The sequence below is a fragment of the Canis lupus genome, chromosome 26 (genome assembly GCF_003254725.2).
Source record: "Canis lupus dingo isolate Sandy chromosome 26, ASM325472v2, whole genome shotgun sequence".
NCBI classification, from domain to species: domain Eukaryota; kingdom Metazoa; phylum Chordata; class Mammalia; order Carnivora; family Canidae; genus Canis; species Canis lupus.
Genome location: NC_064268.1, coordinates 29,734,285 through 29,759,067, shown reverse-complemented (window position 1 = coordinate 29,759,067; position 24,783 = coordinate 29,734,285). Strand labels below are relative to the sequence as shown.

At 50.2% G+C, this 24,783-nt stretch overlaps 3 protein-coding genes across 7 annotated transcripts in view; all 3 read right to left on the bottom strand.

Annotated features, from left to right (window-relative positions):
• Positions 1 to 329: 329 nt before the first annotated feature.
• Positions 330 to 2,689, bottom strand: THAP7 (THAP domain containing 7). 4 transcript variants are annotated; one of them, XM_035706273.2, is made up of 5 exons: positions 2,600 to 2,689; positions 2,252 to 2,427; positions 1,855 to 2,010; positions 1,221 to 1,361; positions 330 to 1,023 (listed from the first exon to the last, which is right to left on the bottom strand). In XM_035706273.2, the coding sequence occupies exons 2-5, from the start codon at positions 2,425 to 2,427 to the stop codon at positions 459 to 461; spliced, it is 1,038 nt and encodes a 345-aa protein (XP_035562166.1). In that variant the 5' UTR covers positions 2,600 to 2,689; the 3' UTR covers positions 330 to 458. The 4 variants fall into 4 exon arrangements, with proteins under 4 accessions (XP_035562166.1, XP_025330701.1, XP_048957854.1 ...); XM_025474916.3 differs by having other exon boundaries at positions 2,348 to 2,427; positions 2,600 to 2,659; XM_049101897.1 differs by lacking the exon at positions 1,221 to 1,361 and having other exon boundaries at positions 2,348 to 2,427; positions 2,600 to 2,659.
• Positions 2,690 to 3,768: 1,079 nt separating this feature from the next.
• On the bottom strand, positions 3,769 to 12,237 carry LOC112677007 (tubulin alpha-3 chain). The gene is made up of 5 exons (XM_025474910.3): positions 12,086 to 12,237; positions 7,585 to 7,807; positions 6,544 to 6,692; positions 5,546 to 6,226; positions 3,769 to 4,157 (listed from the first exon to the last, which is right to left on the bottom strand). Exons 1-5 carry the CDS (start codon positions 12,086 to 12,088, stop codon positions 3,861 to 3,863), a joined length of 1,353 nt encoding a protein of 450 aa, XP_025330695.1. The 5' UTR covers positions 12,089 to 12,237; the 3' UTR covers positions 3,769 to 3,860.
• A 640-nt stretch (positions 12,238 to 12,877) lies between these two features.
• The window catches only part of LRRC74B (leucine rich repeat containing 74B), a 17,955-nt gene continuing 6,049 nt past the window's right edge, over positions 12,878 to 24,783 (bottom strand). Inside the window, exons 5-10 of one of the 2 annotated variants that reach the window (XM_035706272.2) lie at positions 23,113 to 23,222; positions 22,036 to 22,151; positions 20,792 to 20,870; positions 18,920 to 19,015; positions 16,509 to 16,669; positions 12,878 to 13,093 (exon numbers count right to left, since the gene is read on the bottom strand). In XM_035706272.2, coding sequence (XP_035562165.1) covers positions 16,514 to 16,669; positions 18,920 to 19,015; positions 20,792 to 20,870; positions 22,036 to 22,151; positions 23,113 to 23,222 — 557 coding nt within the window. In that variant the 3' untranslated portion in view covers positions 12,878 to 13,093; positions 16,509 to 16,513. Of the gene's footprint in view, positions 13,094 to 15,593; positions 16,670 to 18,919; positions 19,016 to 20,791; positions 20,871 to 22,035; positions 22,152 to 23,112; positions 23,223 to 24,783 lie in introns of those variants that run through there. The other variant, XM_025474914.2, reaches the window with a different exon arrangement.

Below are 24,783 nucleotides of genomic sequence, written 5' to 3'. Positions count from 1 at the left end.
CTGGTGTTCAGGTGCTGCACCCTACTGACTGCTGGACAGACTGGGCCAGCAGATGGAAGCCACACAGGTGTCCCCGCAAACTGCATCTGGCCTGGGTTTCACGAATATTTTCAAAGGGACTAGACCGCTTAAGCCTAGACTGCTTCAGGTACCAAGGAGAAGGTTCCTGGCGCCAGCCCTGGCCTCTGCTCACACCATCCTGTCCTTCAGAGAACCTGTGGGGCCTGGAGTTGCATGAGGGGGGGCGGGCAAGAGCCAGACTTCCTGCTTTCCACAGCGGAGAGCTCGGACTCCAGGGGAGGGACCCCAGCCCCAGCTGAAGCAGATAGTAGGGCCTCCTAGAATCCACTTTATTATGGCATCTGGCAGGTCTGGTGGACACAGCTCAGACCGGGTCCCTTTCCAGGTGGATTCTGAGGGAGGAAGAGCCCGAAGCTCCGGGGCCAGCAGCCCTTCACTCACGCCATGCTGCTGCTCAGCTGCATGGCAAAGTCCTGCACGTGCTCCTTCAGAGTCTGGCGGGCATCAGCCTGCGCCCGCTTCTCCCGTGCCCGTTCCTGCTGCAGCTTGCTTAGCCGGAGCCGCAGGCGCTGCTCTCGCCGCTTGCAGGCCTGCAGCTGGCGCTGGGCCTTGTCCAGAGCATCAAGTGCGGCCTCAGCCCGCCGCTTCCAGAGCAGGGCGCTGCCCACCTGGTAGCTGTGCTCATTCTGGATGTAGGCGCCCGCTGGGGGTGGGAGGCGTAGCATATAGGCTGAGGGTGACACGGGGCGTGGCTCAAGGGGGGACGGCTGTCTCTCTGGCTCCCGCTCCGGTGAGGGCTGGGCGCTGCAGCCTGCTTCATCTGCCTGGGCACCCAGGGGCCCCAGGAGGTCTGAGAAGGGGCTGCTGAGGCCAGCCTCCAACCTCCCAGTGGGGGAGGCAGGCAAAGCAGCAGGGGCTGATGCCTCTTCCACAGGAAAGCAAGTGACATCAGCAGGTGGAGGTGGAGAAAATGGAGTCGTGGGCCCCCGGCTGTCAGAGCATCTGAGAGGAGAGAGAGAGAGGGAGAGAGAGACTAATGGGGTGGGCCAAGGCCTTGCCAGATCCCAAGTCACCAGCCCATCAGAGTCCATGCTGCTGGCTCTGAACCCTCTTCAGCAAGACTGCTGACACCTTAAACACAGTCCAATCTTTCAGACTTGATGTGGGAGTGCGGCACCCTCCACCCACAGCACACATACCGCTTCCTGCATCGCCGGAGCCGGCTGATGTCGGGGGGGCCAGGTGGGTAACTGTGTCCCTTGGTCTTGGTCGTCCGGCGTAGCTTGGAGAAAGACTCAAATATCGTGGGAACCGCCCCCTCCTTCAGCCTGTGATACCCACTGTAGGGGAAAGCAGCCTGGATGAGATGGACAACACATACTGCCACCCGGGGCCACCTGCGGGGCACAGAACTACCACGCCTCCAGCACCCCGAATCAGGCTTTCCCATGCTAGCGCTGTGGGAGGTGGGTAGGCATGTTGCAAGCACGTAGCTAAAGGAATGCCAAGGTAGGCAGTTACACCAATCTCTTCCCTGCGGGACTCCTCACAGTTAAGAACTAGGCTGACCAGCCAAAAAGAATGATTTTGTTACGGACTTGCTGGCAGGACTTGGGCTGCAAGGAACGGCCTCTGAGAAAGCTCGTGTTTTTCTGCCAGTGGCACAGTCATCCCAAGGGGATGGGTCTCGCGGTCCCTGAGATACGAGGCTGGGGAGAGGCAGCCACGCTGTCCCCCAGCCAGTGACTCAGGAGCCTCCTCTCCTGGCCCTGCAGCCGCCCCCAGCGGCCAGCTCCTCAAACCCTGCCCGGCCGTGGCCGCCGAGGAGCTCACCTGATGCCCACCAGCTCAAAGCAGTTCTCCTCGAAGTGTTTGGAGCAGAAGTAGATGTACTCGGAAGCCGGGTCCCACAGGCCCTGGCCGCTAGGGTCCAGCCGCTGGCAGTTGGCCAGCCACAAGCCTCGCCTCGGGTTGTCCTTCTTGGGAAGTCTGCGGAGCCACAAACCAGTGAGCACCAGGGTGCCCGCGCTCCGGGCAGCAAGGGCTGGCCGGGCACCCGCTGCCACCTGCCAGGCCCAGGCCAGGAAACAGGCCTCAAGGAGAGCAACTTCCTGGGGATCACCCGGCAGGTAAGGGCCCGAGGGCAGAGGCCCCAGGCCGGCGGGCCGCCCGCGCCACCTTTCCGTCTAGAGCCGGTCCTACCGGCACCGCCCCCGTCACCCCTTCCCACCTACAAATACAAGCCTCGCGCCAAACAGAGGAAGGCGCGTGCGCAATCGTGGCTCCGCGAAGAGGGTAAAACGGGCGCATGCGCACGCGCGCTGACCTGTGGAAAGAGATGCCGCGGTTGCGCGTCTCGCGCGTGTCCCGTGTGCAGCAGCCGGCGGCGGAGCAGTGACGCGGCATCTGGGAAAGAGGCGGGAGCTTGGTCGTGGGCGGCTGTCCAGGCCCAGAGGGGCCTCGCGCCCCCAGCCGCCGCTCCGCGCCAGGCGGCCCAGGCCTGCCGGATCTCCCCCGGCCCGATCTTGCCCGAGCCCCGTCCCAGCCCGTTCTCCTGACTCCCGTCAGCGGCACTCACGATCTCGCCATTGCTGCGCCGCCGAAGTCTCGCGAGGAGTGGCGCGCGGGGGAAGTTGGTACCATAGAGACTCGGAAGAGCGCGGCGCGCCGCCGAGGGGCGGGGCTGGCCCCGGAAGCGGCGGGCGCCTCAGCTCGCCGCCGGGGGTGCGCCGTCCCGCACGTGGTCCCTCTTTGTGTTTTGGGAACACCTCGGCATCCAAGGATTCGCCCGGGACCCACTCTGGCCGGACTGCAAGAAAGGAGCTCCAGCGAGAAGAAAAGGGGACCAAGATGCGAATCAAAATGACCGTGACAGAGTCCAGGACCCGCAGCTACTCCGGGAGAGGTGCCGGCAATGGGGTGGGCGGGCGGTGGCCACTCCCCACACTCCGGAAAAATGTAATGGGCAGAAGGCCCGATTGTAATTCCTTCTGGCCGAGAAGCCGCTCAATTAGTGCCTAGGGGCACATGGGTGGCCCAACCAGTCGAGCATCCTGCTCTTGGTCTCAGCTCAGGTCATGACCTCAGGGTCCTTAGGTGGAACCCCTGGGCCAATGCATTTGGCTTGGGAGTCTCCGTCAGCCTTCCTCTGCCCCTCCTGTTTGTACTTGGGTCTAAATGAAAATGAATAAATCTTTTAAAAAAACAAACGAAAAAAAAAAACAAACAACGGCACGTGGGTGGCTCAGTTAAGCCATCTGCCTTCAACTCAGGTCATGACCTTGGGGTCCTAGGGTCTGGCAGGAGTTTGGACTCCTTTGCTCCTCCCCCCTGCTCATACTCCCTTGCTCTCTTAAAAAAAAAAAAAAATTAAAGCAAAGCCCCCCAAAACAAAGACCTTGCTAGAAACGGAGCCTCAGTAAATGAGTTTGCACTGGGGCAGGGCTGCCTCCCTGGACACACAAGACTGAGTCAAAGTGGCCATTCCACAATTTGGAAAAACAAACTGGGTTACAATTCCATTCTCCAAAGGAACATCAAGAATGAGTGAAAGATTTAAGAACCAAAGTATTTTTCCTAATTCCCTCAGCCATGACTTGAAGCCTTCTTCTAGGATTAATGTAACTAAACATACAGACATGCTTAATTTTTTTTCTGAGAGGAAACCTGCTTTTTAGCCCCCGGAAATCCACTTGGAAAAGGCAGGGATCTGGATCAGAATAATGTCAAAGTGCAGGACAAGGTACATGATGCTTCAAACAGAAACTTTAATAGGTAAACCTATCTCGTAATGTTATAGTGGGGGCGATACAAAGAGATGGTTGCCAGCTCCGCTCCGGTCAGTATTCTTCGCCTTCTTCAGCCTCTGCTTCCACGGAATCCACGCCCACCTCTTCATAATCTTTCTCCAGGGCTGCCAGGTCCTCCCGGGCCTCGGAGAACTCCCCTTCCTCCATGCCTTCCCCCACATACCAGTGCACAAAGGCTCGCTTTGCATACATGAGGTCAAACTTATGGTCCAGGCGGGCCCAGGCCTCGGCGATGGCGGTAGTGTTGCTCAGCATGCACACGGCCCGCTGCACCTTGGCCAGGTCACCCCCGGGGACGACAGTGGGGGGCTGGTAGTTGATGCCCACCTGCCAGAGAAAAGGAAGAAGGCAGTCTGTGAAGCTTCAGTCAAACCCAGAAACGGTGGGTGCTTTCATGCAAACAGGAGACCTGCAAGTGCCTTCTTTGTGCCAGGCAAAGTGTCAGGCGAGCAGGGTGCTGGTTTCTAGACAAGGACAACAGGGAAAAAGGGGCCAGCCAGCCTGGCTCGGTTCCAAGCTGCCTGAAGGGCTGTGTCCCAGCCTCTGAGCCATGTGAGGTGCTCAGGTAACAGGATGGTTTCTTCTAAAAAGGAATAATGCTTTGTACGCCTTAGATGGCATTTTCTCCATAGGATTCTACAGACGAGGATTCATTGCTGTAGCTGAAACCTCTTCTGCTCGAGTCACAGCACTATGGTTTTATTATGAGGGGAGATCATCCTGCCACCCCGGTCTCCCATTGAGAGAGCTAGCCTGTGAATCCAGGACAACAGGATTCCTGTCAGAGGTCTGAGGACTGCTGCTACCACTGCAACAGGAGGCGGCCTAGGTGTGCTAATAAGAGAAAGGGGGTGATAATCCAGGGCTGAGACCAAAGTAGAGGCATTCCAAATTTCTAAACCAGAGGACAGAGGTTTGGGTAGCAATACACAGGGTCACTTAGAACGTCAAGGGCAAGACAGTACGTATTCTAGGCTGGTGGGGCCACATGGTCTCTGTCACAATTACTTCAGTCTTTGTAGCACAAAGCAGCCACAACAGCACATCAGTAAACAGGTGTGGCTGTGTTCACATGAAATTTTATGATGGAAAGCCTTGATAGGGTTTAGTATTTAAACTATGGGTAAAGCTGCAAAGTGACATCAAGTTTCCTATCCTGTATCAAATGGAAGATGGCTACAAACTATGCTGGAGGCAAACTCAGGTCAGAACTGCTAAGCTTACCAAAAGAGAAATAAATATAGCATCATTTTTTCCCAAAAACATGACAGTTTTTCTCTAAATCAAATATTGCATGCGATATTTAGATTGGGTTTAACTTGTATGTGCCAGTGGAATGAAGTGTTTAGCAACAGCAATGTTTGTATTAATGCCCCAATTTAAAATATCCACATAAATTCTCAAAATGCTTCCAAAATTTCTGCATTTCTAAACCCAAACTACATTTTCCACACAAATTAACCACCCAAAAGAGGAAACAAAAATTGGTTCTAAAAATTTCCTGTTTGAAGTTAAAAAAAATTCTCATCACATATATACAGTGTGATAACTAAGGAAGGAAGTTCAAAAGGCCCCACTGAATAAATTATCTATCACTCGGGCTCAGATGACCAGGGGCTGGCTGCCATGGATCAGAGGTATTCTCCACAAAAGGCCTTCTGTACTTGGTCAGCTGCCCCTGACGGGGGAAACCTCACATCATCACCCAGTCCTACCTTAAATCCAGTCGGGCACCAATCCACAAACTGGATGGTGCGCTTGGTCTTGATGGTGGCGATGGCCGCGTTGACATCTTTCGGGACCACGTCCCCCCTGTACAACATGCAGCAGGCCATGTACTTGCCGTGCCGAGGGTCACACTTGACCATCTGGTTGGCCGGCTCGAAGCAGGCATTGGTGATCTCGGCCACGGACAGCTGCTCGTGGTAGGCCTTCTCGGCTGAGATGACCGGGGCATAGGTGGCCAGGGGGAAGTGGATGCGGGGGTACGGGACCAGGTTGGTCTGGAATTCCGTCAAGTCGACGTTCAGGGCCCCATCGAATCGCAGGGAGGCTGTGATGGAGGACACGATCTGCCCGATCAGACGATTGAGGTTGGTGTACGTGGGCCGCTCGATATCCAGGTTGCGCCGACATATGTCGTAGATGGCCTCGTTGTCCACCATGAAGGCACAGTCGGAATGCTCCAGGGTGGTGTGGGTGGTCAGGATGGAGTTGTAGGGCTCCACCACGGCCGTGGACACCTGGGGAGCCGGGTAGATGGCAAATTCCAGCTTGGACTTCTTGCCGTAGTCCACCGACAGCCGCTCCATGAGCAGAGATGCAAACCCAGAGCCGGTGCCGCCCCCGAAACTGTGGAAGATGAGGAAGCCCTGCAGCCCTGTGCACAGATCCGCCTGAGAGAAATCACAGACTGAGAGTCAGTGCCGCCGGGGAAGGAGCCGCACCACCAGCCTCCGATGACCCACAGTCACTTCTCTTTCCCTCTGCAGGACACCACGCATTCAAACCGTCCACAGGGCACCCGCGTGATGCTCAGAAGCAAAGAGCGGGGCAGATGTTAAGACGGATGGGTGATGGAGGAGGCACTGAAGCCACATGCAAAGGAAGATGTGGACTCGAGATTCTGGCCTGGGGTTTTGTCAAAGTCATCTCCTGCCCACCCTCCTGTCCAGGGCAACACCCACAAGAAGCTTCCTTAGCGCCCTCTTACCAGTTTCCGGATCCGGTCCAGGACCAGGTCGACGATCTCCTTGCCAATGGTGTAATGGCCTCTGGCGTAATTATTGGCTGCATCCTCCTTCCCGGTGATCAGCTGCTCTGGGTGGAAGAGCTGCCTGTAGGTCCCCGTGCGCACTTCATCTGCAAAGAGGACACGTGGGCAGTGGGTCTTCAAGGCCTGTTGTTAACTTGCCAAGGGGGATAGATTCGGGGACCCTTTGGATCTACCAAGCACATGCTGTTCCTTGGGGGGCAGCAGCATCAGGGTCTCATAGAAAATGTCTGTGCAACATGCAGACCACAGCTGCAATCTATGGCTCTAGTAGGTCACATCAGCTGGAGATACCAAGTCCAATCTGACTGGTTCCCAAAGAAGGGAAACCACTCACACCCTCACCCATGAAATTATTTCTTCAGATCTGGAGCTACATCCAAGAGTCTAACTAAAAAATCCCTTACATCCTGGACAGTCACCACGTCAGCAGCACTTTGCCAGGAAGTCCCATTGGGGCACCCTATGTGGCCTGCGCCTCACACTTCAGGGTGACATTGTCTTCTCCTGGGTGGCCACTGAAGGTGCTCTCTCTTTGTAGCTCTCCCTGGGAACCACCTCAGGCTTCTAATCTGCAGGGTCCCAACGAATCTTCTCTAGTTACCTTCTATGTCTAAGATGCAGGTCAAGACTCTTGTGCACCTGCATCAGATGTGTGCAGAGTCAGGGCAGGGCTGGTGACTGGGCACCCTGCAGGTGGGGTCTACATAGCCACCCGCCTGGCTCTGAGGCGGCCACGAGTGAATCTAGTCCCAGCCCATCTTTGGTCTGTACTTTAGGTTCTCCTAAATTAGGAGCCTCGGTGTCAAGGACACTTTAAGCACTAACCCCGTGGTTTCTCACCTAACACAGCCACGGGCATACACTTGTACGTCCCATCCTTTCTGTAGAAGGATTCGAAGGAGCACAGGGGACATGGATGGGGCTTCAGGGAGGCTCCCCCACTCTCCCAGCAAAGCCGCCAAGTGCCCCAGGACCTACCGACCACGGTGGGTTCCAGGTCCACAAACACTGCTCTGGGCACATGCTTGCCAGCCCCAGTCTCGCTGAAGAACGTGTTGAACGAGTCATCCCCACCGCCGATGGTTTTGTCACTTGGCATTTGACCATCAGGCTGAATTCCATGTTCAAGGCAGTACAGTTCCCAGCAGGCATTGCCGATCTGGACACCTGCCTGCCCCACGTGGATAGAGATGCACTCGCGCTGGGGACCAGAACAGAAGCATTGAGACTCCCTTGTCTTCAAGGCAATGAATACTATGTGGCATGCAAAACATAATACATGTATTTCACTTTCTAAGGCTTTCACAAACCTTTCCCAGAAAGCTTATGTGATCCTTCTGTCCCTATGAATACAGGTGCTCTAAATCACTCTAGCTACTAAGTGCCAGACTTATCCCCTATACAAAGTATTTCCTACCACTCATGTAACATCAGTAGTAAACTCCACTTTATGGTTAACCGTAAGTTATTCTCTAGAGATTATTAGGTTTTAAAAAATTTTTTAAGGGATTCCTGGGTGGCTCAGCGGTTTAGCGCCTGCCTTCGGCCTAGGGTATGGTCCCGGAGTCCCAGGATCAAGTCCCACTTTGGGCTCCCTGCATGGGGCCTGCTTCTCCCTCTGCCTGTGTCTCTGCTTCTCTCTCTCTCTGTGTCTCTCATGAATATTACAGAAGACCTTAAAAAAGTTTTTTTTTAAGATTTTACTTATTCACAATAGACCCAGAGAGAGGCAGAGACACAGAGGGAGGAGAAGCAGGCTCCAAGCAGGGAGCCTGATGTGGGACCTGATTCCAATCACGCTCTGAGCCAAAGGCAGACACTCAACCACTGAGCCACCTGAGAGTATTTGTTTTTGATGGTGTCTTCTCCAAAGGCAAGGTAACACATAATATAGACTCAGGGAAGGAAAAGTGAACTAGGACACAACTCACCACAGCCCATGGCTGGTGGGCACTGCATGTGTGTCTTCTATCTGCCCACCTATATCTAACCTCTATTTTTCCCCATCTAGGTCTATGCTCAGGGAGGTTGACCCATGTGAACTGTATTTAAAGGGCTTCCTTGCCCCTGGCTTCTCATTCCTTTGGGCAATGGCAGGTATCAGCAGGAGACTGGGAGGTTAGAGGACAGTGTGGTCAGGGTGCTCCCTCACTACCAGAACTGCCATGGGTTCCTTGAGTGTGTTTATCAGGCCACAAACTGTCAGCAGTCAGTGCTCTTCATATAGCTTCCTTCTCACCTTCTAGTAACCACTCCTCTTCACCTTCAAAGCTAGGAGTTAATAGCTACCAGACATCACAAATGCTACTGCACTGTCCTTCGGTGGTTTCCTTAGACCCTGCCCATACTTTTATAGATAGTACCTTTTTAAACATTTATTTATTTACTTATTTATGATAGACAGAGAGAGAGAGGCACAGAGAGGAGGAAGAAGCAGGCTCCATGCTGGGAGCCCGACGCGGGACTCGATCCCGGGACTCCAGGAACGCCCTGGGCCAAAGGCAGGCGCTAAACTGCTGGGCCACCCAGGGATCCCCAATAGTACCTTTTTAAAAAAGATTTATTCATGAGAGAGAGAGAGAGAGAGGCAGACAGAGGCACAGGCAGAGGGAGAAGCAGGATCCCTGCAGGGAGCCCGATATGAGAACTTGATCTTGGGATCACACTCTGAGCCAAAGGCGATGCTCAACCACGGAGTTACCCAGGCATCCCTAGATAGTACCTTTTTTTGTTTTTTAAGAAATGTATGTATGTATGTATGTATGTATCTATCAGACAGAGAGGCAGAGACACAGGCAGAGGGAGAAGCACGCTCTCTGCAGGGAGCCCAATGTGGAACTCGATCCCGGGTCTCCAGGATCACAGCCCCAGCTGAAGGCGGCGCCAAACCGCTGGGCCATCGGGGCTGCCCTAGGTAGTACCTTTTTAATGATTCTCCTCAAAATACCTATTTTGACAGTATCATATCTTTCCTGCCAGGAGCCTAACTGTACAGTTATTAATCATTTGTTCTATTTTAGACATGTCATCCTTAGAGGAACTCAAATGAAATTCAAGGTGTCCCACCTACTCTAAATCCTAATGTACAGTATACAGAGAACTTGAAGTCCTGTTTTGTATTACAAGCACTAAAGTTCAAATTAGGAGCACAGAGATTTACACAATGCTGCAAACCCCCAAGAATCCATCCAGAAGGAAGCATTCAGTTCCAGAAAGAACTTCTTCAATGACAACAGCTCAATCCTTCAGAAAAGGAACCCATCAACACTCTGGCAAGTCGTTTGGAAGCCACCCAATCACGCCATTTGCAAATCTGTATTATTCATTTTGCCTTACTTAAATCCAAGCAGCCTGTACTTCACAGAGTGCCTGATTCGGTTTTCCACTTATTCAGCCCCACTATAATCACAGTAAGCTCTGTACCCTGAGAAAATGCCTCAATTTCTTTTACAAAATGGGGGCTGATGTGCTATGTGATTTGCAAGGTCATTTTCATCTGATTATCTAACCAATGAGACTAATCAAAAGCAATCAGGAAAATCATTCCTAGCTTTCAACAGAAATTATAAATTTATATAAGTTATAAATCCATTGCCAACCTCACGTGGATCATTAAAATTTTACAATTCCTTTAGTCTGATTTATCTCCTCTGAAAAAATTATTTGAAACTTCCTCTTTTTCCAGGCACCAGCCCAACTGCTCTCTTCGTATTCTTGGCAGATAACCTTATTCCCTACTTACCCAGAAGCTTCAATTTCCAGCCAGCAAATGTGCAGACCTTTCTGCTTTCCTCATTCCTTTACTTTACAATAAAGCTCTGCTTCCTCCTGTCAATGATCCATTGTTTCTACCGATTCCCAACCCACCAACAGTCCTCAAAGTAATCTGGAGTTCCCAGGCCACTAGAGAGCCAAACACCTATTCGGGTACATGGAAATTAAAGCAATTTCATAGTAGGACAGCTGAAGTGATCAGCCCTTCTCACCATGTTCACATTTACACTAATGGTACATAATCAGAAGTGGGTAGAACTGCTGGTGCTTGAGCACAAATCAAGGTAGCAGCAACAAACTGTACCGGCACTCAATAGATTCTCCACCTTTATGAACACATGGTAACAAGATAAAAAGGGGGAAAAAGGTCAATTTCATTTAAGAATGTTCATGATGAAGCAAAAATTAATTTTCTAAAATCTACACCTGCGGGCAGCCCTGGTGGCTCAGTGGTTTAGCGCCATCTTCAGCCAAGGGCCTGGTCCTGAAGACCAGGGATCAAGTCCCGCGTCGGGCTCCCTGCATGGAGCCTGCTTCTCCCTCTGCCTGTGTCTCTGCCTCTCTCTCTCTCTGTGTGTCTATCATGAATAAATAAATAAAACTTAAGAAAAATAAAAAAATAAAAAAATAAAATCTACACCCGCATGGGGCTCAGTCAGTTAAGCAGCCAACTCTCGATTTCAACTCTGGTCATGATCTCAGGGTCCTGGGATTCAGCCCTGCATTGGGCTCCATGCTCAGTGGGGAGTCTACTTGAAGATTCTCTCTTCTCCCTCTGGCCCCGGCTGGCAGGCTCTGCCTCTAAAAATAAATAGGCAAACCTTTAAAAAGAATAAAATCAGGGCATCCCAGGTGGCTCAGCAGTTTAGTGCCGCCTTTAGCCCAGGGGACCGGGATCGAGTCCCACGTCGGGCTCCCTGCATGGAGCCTGCTTCTCCCTCTGCCTGTGTCTCTGCCTCTCTCTGTGTGTGACTATCAAATAAATAAATAAATAAATAAATAAATAAATAATTTTTTAAAAAGTATCCATAAAGTACTTGTATACCTACTAAAATACAGCTCTCGAGAAACAACATTTGTGTGTTTTGGGTTGCCAACTGAACTAGCTGCTTTTGTCATGGAACGTTATTTTCCTACAAAGAGCTGACAAGCTATGGCTATTACGACTTGTATGTTTGTTATTTACACGTTGCCTTAAAACGAACAAATATTTTTAAAGTTGTCTCACTTTTTAATGTCTAACATGACAAATGCCTATGGATGTAACCCACACAAACAAAAGCTTTCTGGAGTCCTGGATAACTGGTAATACCGTAGGGATGTCCTGGGGCCCAGAAGTCTGAGAAGGGCCCTCCCGTGTTCAGGAGCCCACCACTGCGGCTGGTCTTCTCCGAGACCGCACCGAGGCCGCCAACCGCCCAGCGGCCAGCCTGGCAGGTGAAAGGCGCAATCTCCGCAGAACCGCCTGCACCTGCCGACCCCCAGGAAGCAGGCCGCCACGGCCCTCGGGCCCACGCGCCCAGGGGCCAAGTGAGAGCACATGGCCCGCTCGCCCCGCAGCCCTGGGCCTCCCGGGCGCACCCCGGTCCCCGCCGTGCCCCGGCCTAGCGCCTCACGTGACAGGCGTCGTCCACCCTCCAGCCCGGCGTTCACACAGCAATAGTGGCGGGGTCGCGCCACCGCGGACCAGGCCCCGGGGCCTCACCATGGTGAGCTCCGCCGCTGCCCAACGCTGCTCCTAGACCTCAACCGCCGCCACAGACGCCACGCGCCCAACTGCCGCCTCCGCCGCCGTGCGCACGCTGCCGCGGATTGGCCCGTCGCTGCCCAGCCGCCCATTGGTCCGCAGCGCTTCGGGGCAGACCGAGGCCTGGAAGCCCACTTCTGATTGGCCGTGGCTTGACTCACGGAGCATGGCGCTTTCTGATTGGATGGGGCTTTGGCGGGAAGGCTGTGCCTAGCCAAAGGCGGAGCACCCTGCTGCGTCTTCGGCCTTCAGGTTGGGGTGGCCGCGGTTTCCTCCGCGTGGGACGCGGGACTTTTCCATGCATGCAAGTCCTCAACGTGCGAACGGCTTCGGGTCAAGACTGCACCGCCTTGGGACGCCCGGGTGGCTCAGCGGTTGAGTGTCTGCCTTCGGCTCAGGGCGTGACCCCGGGGTCTGGGATTGAGGCCCTCATCGGGCTCCTTGCAGGGAGCCTGCTTCTCCCTCTTCCTAAGTCTCTGCCTCTGTGTGTGTGTCTCTCATAAATAAAAAAATAAAATAATTAAAAAAAAAAAAAAAAGATTGCACTGCCTTCCTGCTGGGAGCTCCAGGCCCATCCATCTGCCCGTTCCTGATTCAGGTCCTTGCAAACACGACTTGCTTCCAGGAGACCTGCCCATCACCCACCTGTAAACAATCCAGAGGAGAATTGCGCCACCCACCCACGCCCGGCAAGCCCGTGAAAAAACTGCACCGAGCTTGTGTCGTGAAGATACACTGTTTATTGGTGTGGTGCCACCCAGGAAGGAGAACGGGAAACCAATACTCAAAGTCCCTGATGGCTCATAAGTGAGGGTTTTTATGGGCAAAATTTGGGTCAGAGGGTCTCCTGAGAAAGTGGACGCTTTTGATCGGAGGCCTATGACCTCATGTTCACAGATGTTACTTTGTGACTTGAGTGCCTTCCTCTGGCCCCGGAAGTGTGCTCCATCTCGGGAGACTTAGATTCTGAAAAAGTATTTCTTAAGTTAGAGATTTCATTAGATACATCTGGTGATTGTGTCTGCGGTTGTGCTGATCAGCTGCTTAGAAGTGCCTAACTGCTTGTTTGGTCAGTAAACTAGTGAGGTCATGATTCTTTGTTGTTATTAAGATTTTATTTATTTATTTATTAATGAGAGACAGAGACAGGGAGAGAGAGAGAAAGGCAGAGGGAGAAGCAGGCTCCATGCAGGCAGCCCAAGCTGGGACTTGATCTCTGGTCTCCAGGATCATGGCCTGGGCAGAAGGCAGAGCTAAACCACTGAGCCACCCAGGCTGCCCATCACATTTTATATTTTTAAGATTTCTTTTTATTATTTTAGAAAGAGAGCACAAGCAGGGGGAGGGGACAGAGGGAGAGGAAGACAAGCAGACCCCCTCTGAGCAAGGAGTCTGACACAGGGCTCCATCCCAGGACCCTGAGGTCATGACCCTGGCGGAAATCAAGAGTCAGATGCCCAAACGACTGAGCCACTCAGGCGCCTCTCACATTTTAAAGTACTATTTATTTTGCTGGTTGCACATATTCAGAGTAAAAAGTGTGGAAAATGAAGGATAATATAAAAAAAATAAGAATCATCCCTCACCCACAACTGAGAGTTAAACATTATTAGTATATCAGTTTTTTAGTCTTTTTTTTTCCTTGCATATCTACAGGTTTTTCATACAATTGGATCTAACAATACATTGGATTTGTTTTTGTAACAGCTTTCTTGACATATATTCACATACCATACAATTTACCCCTTTTTTAAAAGATTTTTTTTATGTTTAAGTAATTTCTAAACCCAATGTGGGGCTTGATCTCACACCCAGAGATCAAGAGTCACATGCTCTACCGACTGAGCCAGCCAGGCACCCCATAATTAAAGTGGTGTACAACAATAAATAAATAAATAAATAAATAAATAAATAAATAAATAAATAAATAAATAAATAAAGTGGTGTACAATCCAGTGGTTATGTAGTATATTCAAAGAGTTGTGCAACCATCACCACAATCAGAACACAATTAGAACATTTTTATTACTTCCCAAAGAAATCCATGCCCTTTTGCTGTCAACTCCCAGTCCCTCCCATCTCCCCAGCCCTTGGCAACTTCTTTATTCTTTTTTATTCTTTCTATTTTTAAAAAAGATTTATTTATTTATTTATTTATTTATTTATTTATTTATTTATTTATTTATTTATGAGAGAGACTGAGAGAGAGAGAGAGGCAGAGACACAGGCAGAGGGAGAAGCAGGCTCCTCGTAGGGAGCCCGACTGAGGGACTCAATCCCGGAACACCAGGATCATGCCCTGAGCCAAAGGCAGATGCTCAACCACTGAGCCACCCAGGCGACCCTATTCTTTCTATGTTTTAAAGCAATCTCTACACCCAACATGGGGCTCAAACCTACAACCCTGAGATCGAGTTACACACTCTATGGACCGAGGCAGCCTGGCACCCCTGCCCTAGGCAACTTCGAATCTACTTTCTGTCTCTATAGATTTGCCAATTCTGGACATTTAATATAAACAGAATCATACAGTATGTGGTCTTTTGTGAATGGCTTCTTTCACTTAGCATCATATTTTAAAGGTTCGTTTAGGGATCCCTGGGTGGCGCAGCGGTTTGGCGCCTGCCTTTGGCCCAGGGCACGATCCTGGAGACCCGGGATCGAATCCCACATCAGGCTCCCGGTGCATGGAACCTGCTTCTCCCTCTGCCTATGTCTCTGCCTCTCTCTCTCTCTCTCTCTCTCTGTGACTATCATAAATAAATAAATAAATAAATAAAATAAAGGTTCGTTCATGTTGTACCATGACACAGTCCTCCTGATAAATGATATATTCCTGTAGTTGCATGATACTTCTTTCCTTTTTCTTATAAACAGCTTTATTGAGCTACAATTCACAAATCATGCAACTTATCTATTTAAAGTGTACAATTCAGTATGTTGGCAAATTGAATTTAAATTTTAAAAGTGTAAAAAAATGAGAAAAATATAAAGGGTACAATTCAGGGCTCCTGGGTGCCTCAGTTGGTTGAGCGTCTGATTCTTGTTTTAGGCTCAGGTCATGATCCCAGGGTCGTGAGATCGAGCCCTGCGACAGGCTCTGTGCTCAACAAGGAGTCTGCTTAAGATTCTCTCTCCCTCTGTCCCTCTCTACCCCTAAAATAAATAAACGAATCTTTAAAAAAAATAAAGTATACAATTTAATTACTTTTGGTATAGTCAGAGTTGTGCATCCAATACCACAATCAATTTTAGAAATTTTTAAAAGATTATTTATTTATTTATTCATGAGAGAGAGAGAGAGAGGAGAGAGAGAGAGAGAGAGAGAGAGAGAGAGAGGCAGAGACACAGGCAGAGGGAGAAGCAGGTTCCATTCAGGGAGCCTGATGCGGAACTCGATCCCAGGACTCCAGGATCATGCCCTGGGCTGAAGGCAGGCACTAAATTGCTGAGCCATCCAGGCATCCCAGAACATTTTTATCAACCTAAATTTCATTCCTTTTTGTGGGCAAATAATATTCCATTGTATGTGTATACCATATTTTATTTATCCATTCATCAGTTGATGACATTTATACCTTGTAGATATTATGAACAAAGTCTCTGTGGACATCTGTGTGCAAGTTTTTGTGTAAATATATGTTTTCATTTCTCTGTGATTGGAATTGCTGGGCCTATGATAAACTACATATTAGGTATTTTAAGGAACTATCAGACAAACCACATGATTTTTTATCCTGATTTTCTCACTTAACATTAACCATGTACATTTTCATAACTTGTTAAATATTCTTTGAACACTTGGCTTTTAATGTTTGCAGACTTCCAAATCTTAGCCAATTCCCTGTTCCTGGGCATTTAGATCATTTCCAACTGAAATATTATAAATAGTATTTCAGTGAACACCTTTGGGCATCAATCTTCTTATGCAGCTCTGGCTACTTCTGCAGAGCAGATTAATCAGACCATTGAATCAAAGAGCACAAGCAGTTTTAAGGCTCTTGGTGTATAATGACAAATTGCCTTCCAAAAAAGTTGCGTCTGTTTGCATTCTGGCAAGTTCAGTTTGTACTTTCATTGTCTCCCGAGGTCACCAAGGCAGGGACTTTGGACATCTTTGACCCCATACCCAGCTCAATGTGTAGCACATGGCACAAGTTCATGTTACACAAATTGGTGTGACCAAAGGAAGACCCAGTCTCTGCACTGACAGAGGCCATTGGATGGAAAGGAGAATACAGGTGTCTGAGTCATTGTGAAGATAGGGGGCTCACTGCAGACTCAAGTGGTAATAAGGTATCGTGAAGCCAAGGACCCCCAGCATTGAAGTTGAAGTGGCCAATGTGAGAGGAATGTATGTATGTATGAGGAAGCCACATACCACAGTCACTTAGGGGCAGATGCTGATAGGGACAGGGCGAAGACTGGTGGCAACTCTTTTTTGTACTCCAGTCCGTGGGCAGCAGTCTTTACATGGAGTGCTGGAAGAACTTCCTTCACGGAGCTAGTGAAGTCATCAAACTCTCTGTCCACTTGGATATCCTGAGAAGAAATGCATTACAAGGCAGTACATCATCACCTTTTGAGAACTTTACTGTTTTTTACTTATACACATAGGGTTTTGAAGAAACTCCTTAGGGGATCCCTGGGTGGCGGTTTAGCACCTGTCTTTGGCCCAGGACGTGATCCTGGGGTCCCAGGATCGAGTCCCACATCGGGCTCCTGCATGGAGCCTGCTTCTCCCTCTGCCTGTGTCTCTGCCTCTCTCTCTCTCTCTCATGAATAAATAAATAAATAAAATGTTTAAAAAAAGAAGAAGAAACTCCTTAGGACAGCTTCTATACTATGGATGACAATGTCATTACTCACCAAACCATTAAAATAGAGAAGGGAAGGGGCTCCAGGGGAGGACCTGCACTATTGGGGCCTGCACTATTTCTTGATCTGGGGGCTGGTTACATAGGTGTGTGCTGTTTGTAGAAAATTCACAGCCCTAATCCATGTGCACTTTTCAGAATAAATGTTATTCCTCAATAACAAATGAAGACCAAGGGGAGTGAGGGAAAGAATACTAGCACCAGTGGGGTCCGTCTCTACACAGACCTCTCCTGTGAGGTCTGCTAGCTCATCCCCTCTTCACAATAGGCCTGGCTGGGAGATTTCAGCCCCATTTCATCTAAAGACAAAGCTGAGCCCTGGAAAGGGTTTTACATGAACTGTCAGGATTTAGAAGTATTTCCCTTAAACCGCAAGAGAAAATCTAGGCTGGGGAGATTACATTAAAAAGAGCAAAGGAAAAAAAAAAGAGCAAAGGAACAGGGAAACAGAACATTGCATCTAAATTAGTATCATTCTCCAATTCAGAATATCCCATGTTGATGACTCAGGATTTGGTCCCAGGACTGTCGGACTCTTACCTCTGTGGTGTTTCCATTACATTAAATATCCTGATAATAATCATACTTTATATTAAATAAGCACATATATTTGGAGAACCATTTCATATATCATTCCTTTATTTGTTTTTTTTTTTTAAATATTTACTTATTTAAGTAATCTCTGCCCCTAACATCATGGAGCTTGAACTCACAACCCCAAGATCAAGAGTCATATGCTCTTCCAACTGAAACGGCCAAGCCTCCTCTCCCTCTCTCTCTTTCTCTCTCTCTTTTAATGATAGAATCCAAGGCTGACAGGAATTCTCAGAACAGAAGGAAAATGGTCAAGGCAAGCTAATCTCTGGGCAGGCAGAAGGAAGCAATAAGGCTGTCATCAGTTGTCCAAAGCCTGAGGGATTGGAACTGTAAAAATACGTCTCTGGAAGGTTTTGACTCAAATCTGGGTTGAAATAAACCAGAGTTGGGGACACCTGGGTGGCTCGGTTGGTTGAGCATCTGCCTTTAGCTCAGGTCATGATCCTGGGGTCCTGGGATCAAGCCCCACGTGGGGCTCCCTGCTCAGCGGGGAGTCTGCTTCTCCCTTTCCCACTCTCCCTCCTTGTGGTCTCTCTGTCTCTGTGTCAAATAAGTAAATAAAATCTTTTTTTTTTAATAACAAATAAAAATAAGAAGTGTCAGATCCCGATGTTTTCACCACATGCAACCTTTATTCAAACTCTCTGGCTTAGAGCCCCTTTCTATTCTTAAAAATTCTTAAATTTTTCAGAAAGGCTTTGTTTGTATAGGTTAGAGCCATCAATACTTACCATCCTAGAAATTAAAACAGGAAAAAAAATGAAAAAGAAACAAACCAAGGTTAGAATAAGCAGTGATTTGTGACTAGACTTCCTTCTAATACTTCTATTTGGGGATTCTCTCCTTAATGTTTAACTGCTTTTAATTTTCTATATTAAAAAGGCACAGTCGAATGAAAAGGAATCTTAGTCTCCCTGGAAGCCACATAAGTGAATCTTCCACCACCATGTCCACCTCCAGGCAGCACCGGCCAGGTGGCAGGGTGAGGTGCCTTACAAGTACTGAACCTGCAAATCCAAACATCAGAGAACACTGAGCTTTGTGTCCTCTGAGCCACCTATTGTCTCTCAGCCAATGACAACCCCAGATACTGTTGGAGGTGAGGCCGTGGTGATACCCCCCTCCTCCCGTCAGGCATGGGAGCAGAGCCTGAGTGGCACTGTGACCTGACATTAAGGCCTGGGGTGGAACTCAGGCCCAGCCACACTGAGCATCCGGGCAGGGCGCTCTATTTCTCTAATCCCCACTTTCTTCCTCGAAATGATAACGTGTGGGGCTGTTGGGAGGATCATAGATGAGATTTATTAAAAGCCCTTACAGAGAAATCCAGAAGTTCTAGGGCAGACATTGGATTATCCCGGATGGACTTCAGAACTCCAAAGCAGCCTTCACCTCGTATGGGATTCCTGGAGATCTGAGAAACATGCATACAATTGAGCAAAACTGGGATCCCTGGGTGGCGCAGCGGTTTGGCGCCTGCCTTTGGCCCTGGGCGCGATCCTGGAGACCCCGGATCGAATCCCACGTTGGGAGCCTGCTTCTCCCTCTGCCTATGTCTCTGCCTCTCTCTCTCTCTCTCTCTGTGTGACTATCATAAATAAATTAAAAAAAACAAACAAACAATTGAGCAAAACTGAGCCCAGGGAGGCTAGTGGAGCAACTCAAAAGGGAAAGAGGGCTTCTTCATATCTGATGACAAGTGGCTCAGGACAGCTCCATTGTCCCAGCTCAGAAGTTGTCTCCACTGACAGAATGCCCTGAGTGAGGCTGTGGGGCCAGGGAAGAGGGGAGAGGGCGAAGCACTGGCTGAGCACCCACTCAGCCCAATTCTGTCCTGGGTGCCAAAGATACAGACACACAGGGCACATTTTGCCTTTAAAGGGCTCACCTGTCAGGGGGAAGAGAGGAAAAGGAAACGTCATGAAAACGCAGTGCAATGAGAGTGTGCATCAGCTCTCCTGGGGAGGTAAAGCTTAGGCAGACGATCAAACACCTGCCCTGAGCTTTACAGGTGAGGTGGACAGAGTGGGGTATTTCGGCAAGGAGGGCTGGAGGAGCAAAACAGAGGGGAGAACTTGCACCATGTGCAGGAAATTCAGAGCAGCTTGGGGGGAGAGAATGAGCTTCACAGGCAGAAGGCAGAGGGTTTTTAGCAAAGCCCAGAGCCCAGGGTGTAGTGAATGACATGCTACTCAGCTTGGATTTATCCAGAGGGAGCTGCTGACAGATTTAAAGCAAGAGGGGACAGGAGCATGTTTCTAGTTTAGAAAGATCACCAGGTAGGTAGGAAGGAAGGGCCAGAGATGGGAAACTAACACAGAATGTGAGGGGAAGTGAGGAGTAGACAGCCTGAGCACTCTGCAGGAAGGAAGGTGAAGGATGGAAATGTGGGAAAGAGAGGGAGGGGTAGCATGGGGCCCTCACTTCTGACTCGATGGGGAGCCCCTCCCCCCCAGGAAGCAGCCCCTAGAGAGAGGTGATGCCTTCAAGTTGTGCTTTGTGCCCATGAGACATCCAGGGGACCGTCCAGCAGGTGGCTGGAAATGGGGATCCAGAGCTTAAGAGAGGTCTGTGTTGTAGGCAGGGGTCAGGGTGGAGCGGTGGGAGAGAAGTGAGCCTCAGGCTGGAGATGGGAATGCTACAGAGGGCTCCTCTGCCAGTTGAGGGAGCTGAGAGCCAGGCAGTGCTGGATGCCCCCAGGACCTGACAGTACTGTACTCTGAGCACTTGCTGATGGCACAGTGGCCCTCAGGGGCCTGCTCTACCCTTGGTTGCACCCTCCCTTCTCTGTCCTCTGCTCTCAGCCCTACTTAGCCATTCCTACCCCACTGCAACCCTGAAGGAAGGGAACCCCTGGTGAGCACACGAGGCCTCCGGTAGGTCTGAGCATGGCCAACAGTACACCTGGGCTGACCCTGTGGGCTGAAAAAGAATAAGGACAGCTGAGAGGTGTGGTGATACCACTGGGAGGGAAGGATGGGTGAGGAAGAGTCTGAAGAAGTGCATGGATGTTTGAAGAAGGTGGGTGACTGAATGGCAAGGGAAAGAAGTGGTCATAAGAGGAAGCCAGGAGGCCCCCCTCCCTTCTCTGGGCTCTAGAACCTGTGTACCCCACTACGAGAGGAGGGATCTGTGTGGACATGCATAGGCAGGTCTGTGCTGGGGCCTCCCCCATCAGGCTAGCACTCACAACAAGAATCCTCAGTGTCTGGTTGACCCGGAGGCCCAGGCCCAGGCTCAAGGCTCCCACTGCAGAGATGCGGTTGTTGCTGCAACAGGAAGACACGTGCATTTTGCTACCTTCTGAGTAGCTGTGCACCACCAGACTGTCCCAGGGTCCCAGCTGGTGTTGCTGGTGCATCCACCTGGTTAGGCTTCACGATCCAGAATCCGCTGATGCCTCAGGGACCTTGGGCAGGTCAGTATGTAAAGGCTCCTTCATTGGAAGCTCCTAGTGTTCAGGGAGATTGCTCAGCAAACACACCTAGAGCATTCTTCCCACCTCGTGGAGGCCAGCTGCTGCTCCCAGGCCCTCAGAGCTCAGCAGGTCCTCCCACATGTTCTGCCCCAGTCAGCACCCCATTCCTATCACCATGACAGCATCTGTCCTGGAAACCACTCAGCTCTCTCCTCCTGCTTCTCAAGATGGACCTAAACTCTGGCCCCAGCACCTCTCTTGGCCTCTTTATCTTGGAGCCAGTCCCACTACCCTCTGACCTCTCACACTCCAGCTCTGGCCTCACATTCCAGCATGTCTTGTGGCCTCTTCTGGCCTTGACTCCTTCCATGGGAAGGACAGAATTGCAGCAGAATTGAGAAGACCCTGCTCACTGCAGCAGCCACCTGCCCCCCTGGGGCAAGTGCTCAGCCACACAAGTCCAGGACCTGTAGGGCTTCAGTCTCTCTTTTTCTGTGGTTTGCAGCCCCTGCTCTGGTTACTTGCTGAGGCTGGGAGGAGCAGCTCACACACGTCATGTGCTGAGCAGAACATGAGCACTCACCCCACACTAAGCTCTGCTGAAGATTTTTGTTTTGTTTTGTTTTGAAGTAGGCTCCATACCCGGTATGGAGCCCAATGTGGGGCTTGAAGTCACCACCCTGAAGTCAAGATCCCAGCCGAGAGCTGAGATCAACATTTGGACACTTAACCGACAGAGCGACCTCGGTGCCTCCCTGCTGAAGATGTTTTACATGCATGTTTTCAATTCCCAGCCCCTGCCTGTGCAGCAGCAATTATGAGATGCAAGGTACAATGATGAACTTCAGTGAGAAAGAACTGAGTCCTCTTGGATTGTGGCCCAAGCCCCATCATAGGTAGACTGTAATAGGTTTGGGAGTTAAGGTGGTAAACAGCAGCAGGATCATGGAGTCCCTGATCCCTTGGTGGCTTTGGAGTTGGAGTCTGTGACATGGGGACCACCCTATGCACCTCACCTCATGTTGAGTTCCTCCAACACATTGTTGGTCTTAAGTGCCTCACCCACCGCGGATGCTCCAGGATCTCCAAAGCCATTGTATGAGATGTCCAGGACTCTGAGGAAGATGTTTGCCTGGAATGCGAAAGAGTGAAGCCAGGAGACCTCCCGTGTCGGTGGTCTGGGGCCATAGCCTCAGAGGCCAGGAGGCCCAAGGTACAAAAAGCACAGACTGAGAACAGAAGGTCAGAGGTTCCAGGTAAGAATCTTGTGGCTTGAATGATGGTGACCAGGAGAACTGAATGACTGGAAGCACAGCACCAAACGTGGGTGTGGGTGTGGATGTCCCTCAGAGACTGCCTAGCAGCAGACCCCAGAGAGGCAGTGATCCGGCTCCATGCCCACTTGGAGGACCCAAAGGCAGGTACTCTAAGGTACAGAGCAGGATCTCAGATGGGCTCCACTGAGGGGTTGTTGGAGACTGTGGTGGGGAGAAGGGCAAGAGCTTGTGGCTGCAATGGGAAGACAAAGCCTGACCTACCACTTGTGGAGCAGGATCCTCAGGTCACCCTGGGGGGTGGGGGAAGCAAGGCACCTGCTGCCGTTTCCTGAAGAGGGCCCCACAAATGTAGCCGGTACCAGGGGCATCCTGGCAGGTAGGAGCCACTCATTCCCAAGGCCTACAAACCACATCTAAGGAAGCAGGTGGGATGTTTGAGAGCGTGTGCTGGGACCCAAGGGTGCAGGGTGTCTCCTCAGGGAGGCATCTGCATATGACCACAGTGAGCATGTTTCACCAGACTGCACGATATCCCTCCCCCCAGCCCCATGTCTGTAATATCTATAATATCTGGAGAAGGTGTGCAATGCTCAACCCGAGACCCTTCAGTAAGTGTCGTAAGAGTGAGCCTGGTGTTTTGGAGTCATGTAATGGGGCTGGGAAAATTAAAGTCACCAAACAAAATGTTTTTAAAGCTCTTCTTAAAAGATCCAAGGCTCGTTTCTGAAGAGCTGTGAAGACAGGGAGCTGGCACCTGGAAAACCAGTCCCCATAGGACAGGCCGGAAGGGTAAATAGGCAGCAGGGGTCTTCATACCTCCAGTCCCCTGGCAAAGGCCACAGCTCCTGGTCCTCGAAGGTGATTCCAGCTTATATTAAGCTCAGTGAGTCCTGTATTTTCTGCCAGGGCCGGCCCGAGCATCTCCCCTTCAGAAACACCAAGACAGACCTTATTCTCTGTTCATTCCTTCAAAAAAGAATCCTGATGACCGTTGCATACCAGGGTCTCTTTGGGACACAAGGGTCACTAAGTTGAAGCCAATATGGGCCTGCCCTGTCCTCAAGGAATTCACATTTAATGGGGGAGATACAGTTGATCCTTGAACAACATGGTGGTTAGGGGCACCAAACCCCTGTGCAGTCGAAAATCTGCATATAACTTTGACTCCCCCATACTTCAACTGTTGACCAGAAAGAAGACCTTGCCAAGAACATATAGTGTTGATTAACATGTTTTGTATGTTATACACATTATACACTGTATTTTTATTAAAAAGTAAGCTAAAGAAAATTTTATTTTTTGAAGATTTTTATTTATTTGACAGAGAGAGAGAGAGAGAGAGAGAGCCAGAGAGCGCAAGCAGGGGGAACAGCAGAGGGAGAGGGAAAAGCAGACTCCCCACTTAGCAGGGAACCTGATGTGGGGCTTGATCCCAGGACCCCAGAGTCATGACCTGAGCCAAAGGCAGATGCTTAACCGACGGAGTCACCCAGGTGCCCCTAAAATTTTTTTATTAAGAAAATCATTAGGCTCCTGGGTGGCTCAGTTGGTTGAGTATCTGACTGTTGATTTCGGTTCAGGTCATGATCTGGGGATCATGAGATTGAGCCCCATGTTGGGTTCCATACTAGGTGTGGAGCCTGCTTGAGATTCTCTCTCTCCCTCTCCCTCTGCCCCTCCCCCCTCTGCACGCTCCCAATCATTCTCTCTCTCAAATAAATAAATAAATAAATAAATCTTTTAAAAAGAAAGTCATAAGAAAATACACATATAACACTGTACTGTATTGTACTGGGTGGCTCAGTGGTTGAGCATCTATCTGCCTTTGGCTCAGGTCATGATCCTGGAGTTCTGGGATGAGTCCCACACTAGGTTCCCCACAGGGAACCTGCTTCTCCCTCTGCCTATGTCTCTGTCTCTCTCTCTGCATCTCTCATGAATAAATAAATAATATCTTAAAAAAATACTGTACTGCATTTATTTTAAAAGGTGTATAGGTGGACCCATGCAGTTCAAATCCATGTTGTCCAATTGTAAATACAAATTAATAGGATGTGAACTATTAAAGACTACATAAATGTGGAAATAAATAGGGTTAGGGACTAATCCTGCCTTAGCCGGATGTCAGGAAAGTGAGGACAGAGGAGATAAATTTGAAGACTGAGGGATTCACCATGTGTGTGTGCATGCACAGCAGAGAACACACACAGCAAAGTTTGAATTAATGGAGGCACGAGGGAGCATGGAACACTTGTGGAAATGCCCACAGGCCTGGTGGGTGGGTGGGAGCCAGTGAAACACGAGGTAGGAGTAATGGGCACTGGAAAGATGCTGAGTGGCCTTCAATGCTGGGCCAAGGCTTTTGGGCACCAGCCAGTTAGTGGTGAGTAGGCAGGGAGGCTTTAAGAAATGACAAAAGTGGGAAGCCTGGGTGGCTCAGTGGTTGAGCCTTCGGCTCAGGTCGTGATCCTGGAGTTCTGGGATTGA

Excerpts from the sequence above, each read along its gene's own strand:
- THAP7 (XM_035706273.2), bottom strand. The coding sequence starts at position 2,427 with ATGCCGCGTCACTGCTCCGCCGCCGGCTGCTGCACACGGGACACGCGC. Across the intron at positions 1,362-1,854 it reads TTTGAGCTGGTGGGCATCAG|TGGGTATCACAGGCTGAAGG; the intron begins GTGAGCTCCTCG and ends TTTCCCCTACAG. Across the intron at positions 1,024-1,220 it reads CTCCGGCGATGCAGGAAGCG|ATGCTCTGACAGCCGGGGGC; the intron begins GTATGTGTGCTG and ends CTCTCCTCTCAG.
- LOC112677007 (XM_025474910.3), bottom strand. Across the intron at positions 6,693-7,584 it reads CCTGGAACCCACCGTGGTCG|ATGAAGTGCGCACGGGGACC; the intron begins GTAGGTCCTGGG and ends TCCTCTTTGCAG. Across the intron at positions 6,227-6,543 it reads TGGACCGGATCCGGAAACTG|GCGGATCTGTGCACAGGGCT; the intron begins GTAAGAGGGCGC and ends GATTTCTCTCAG.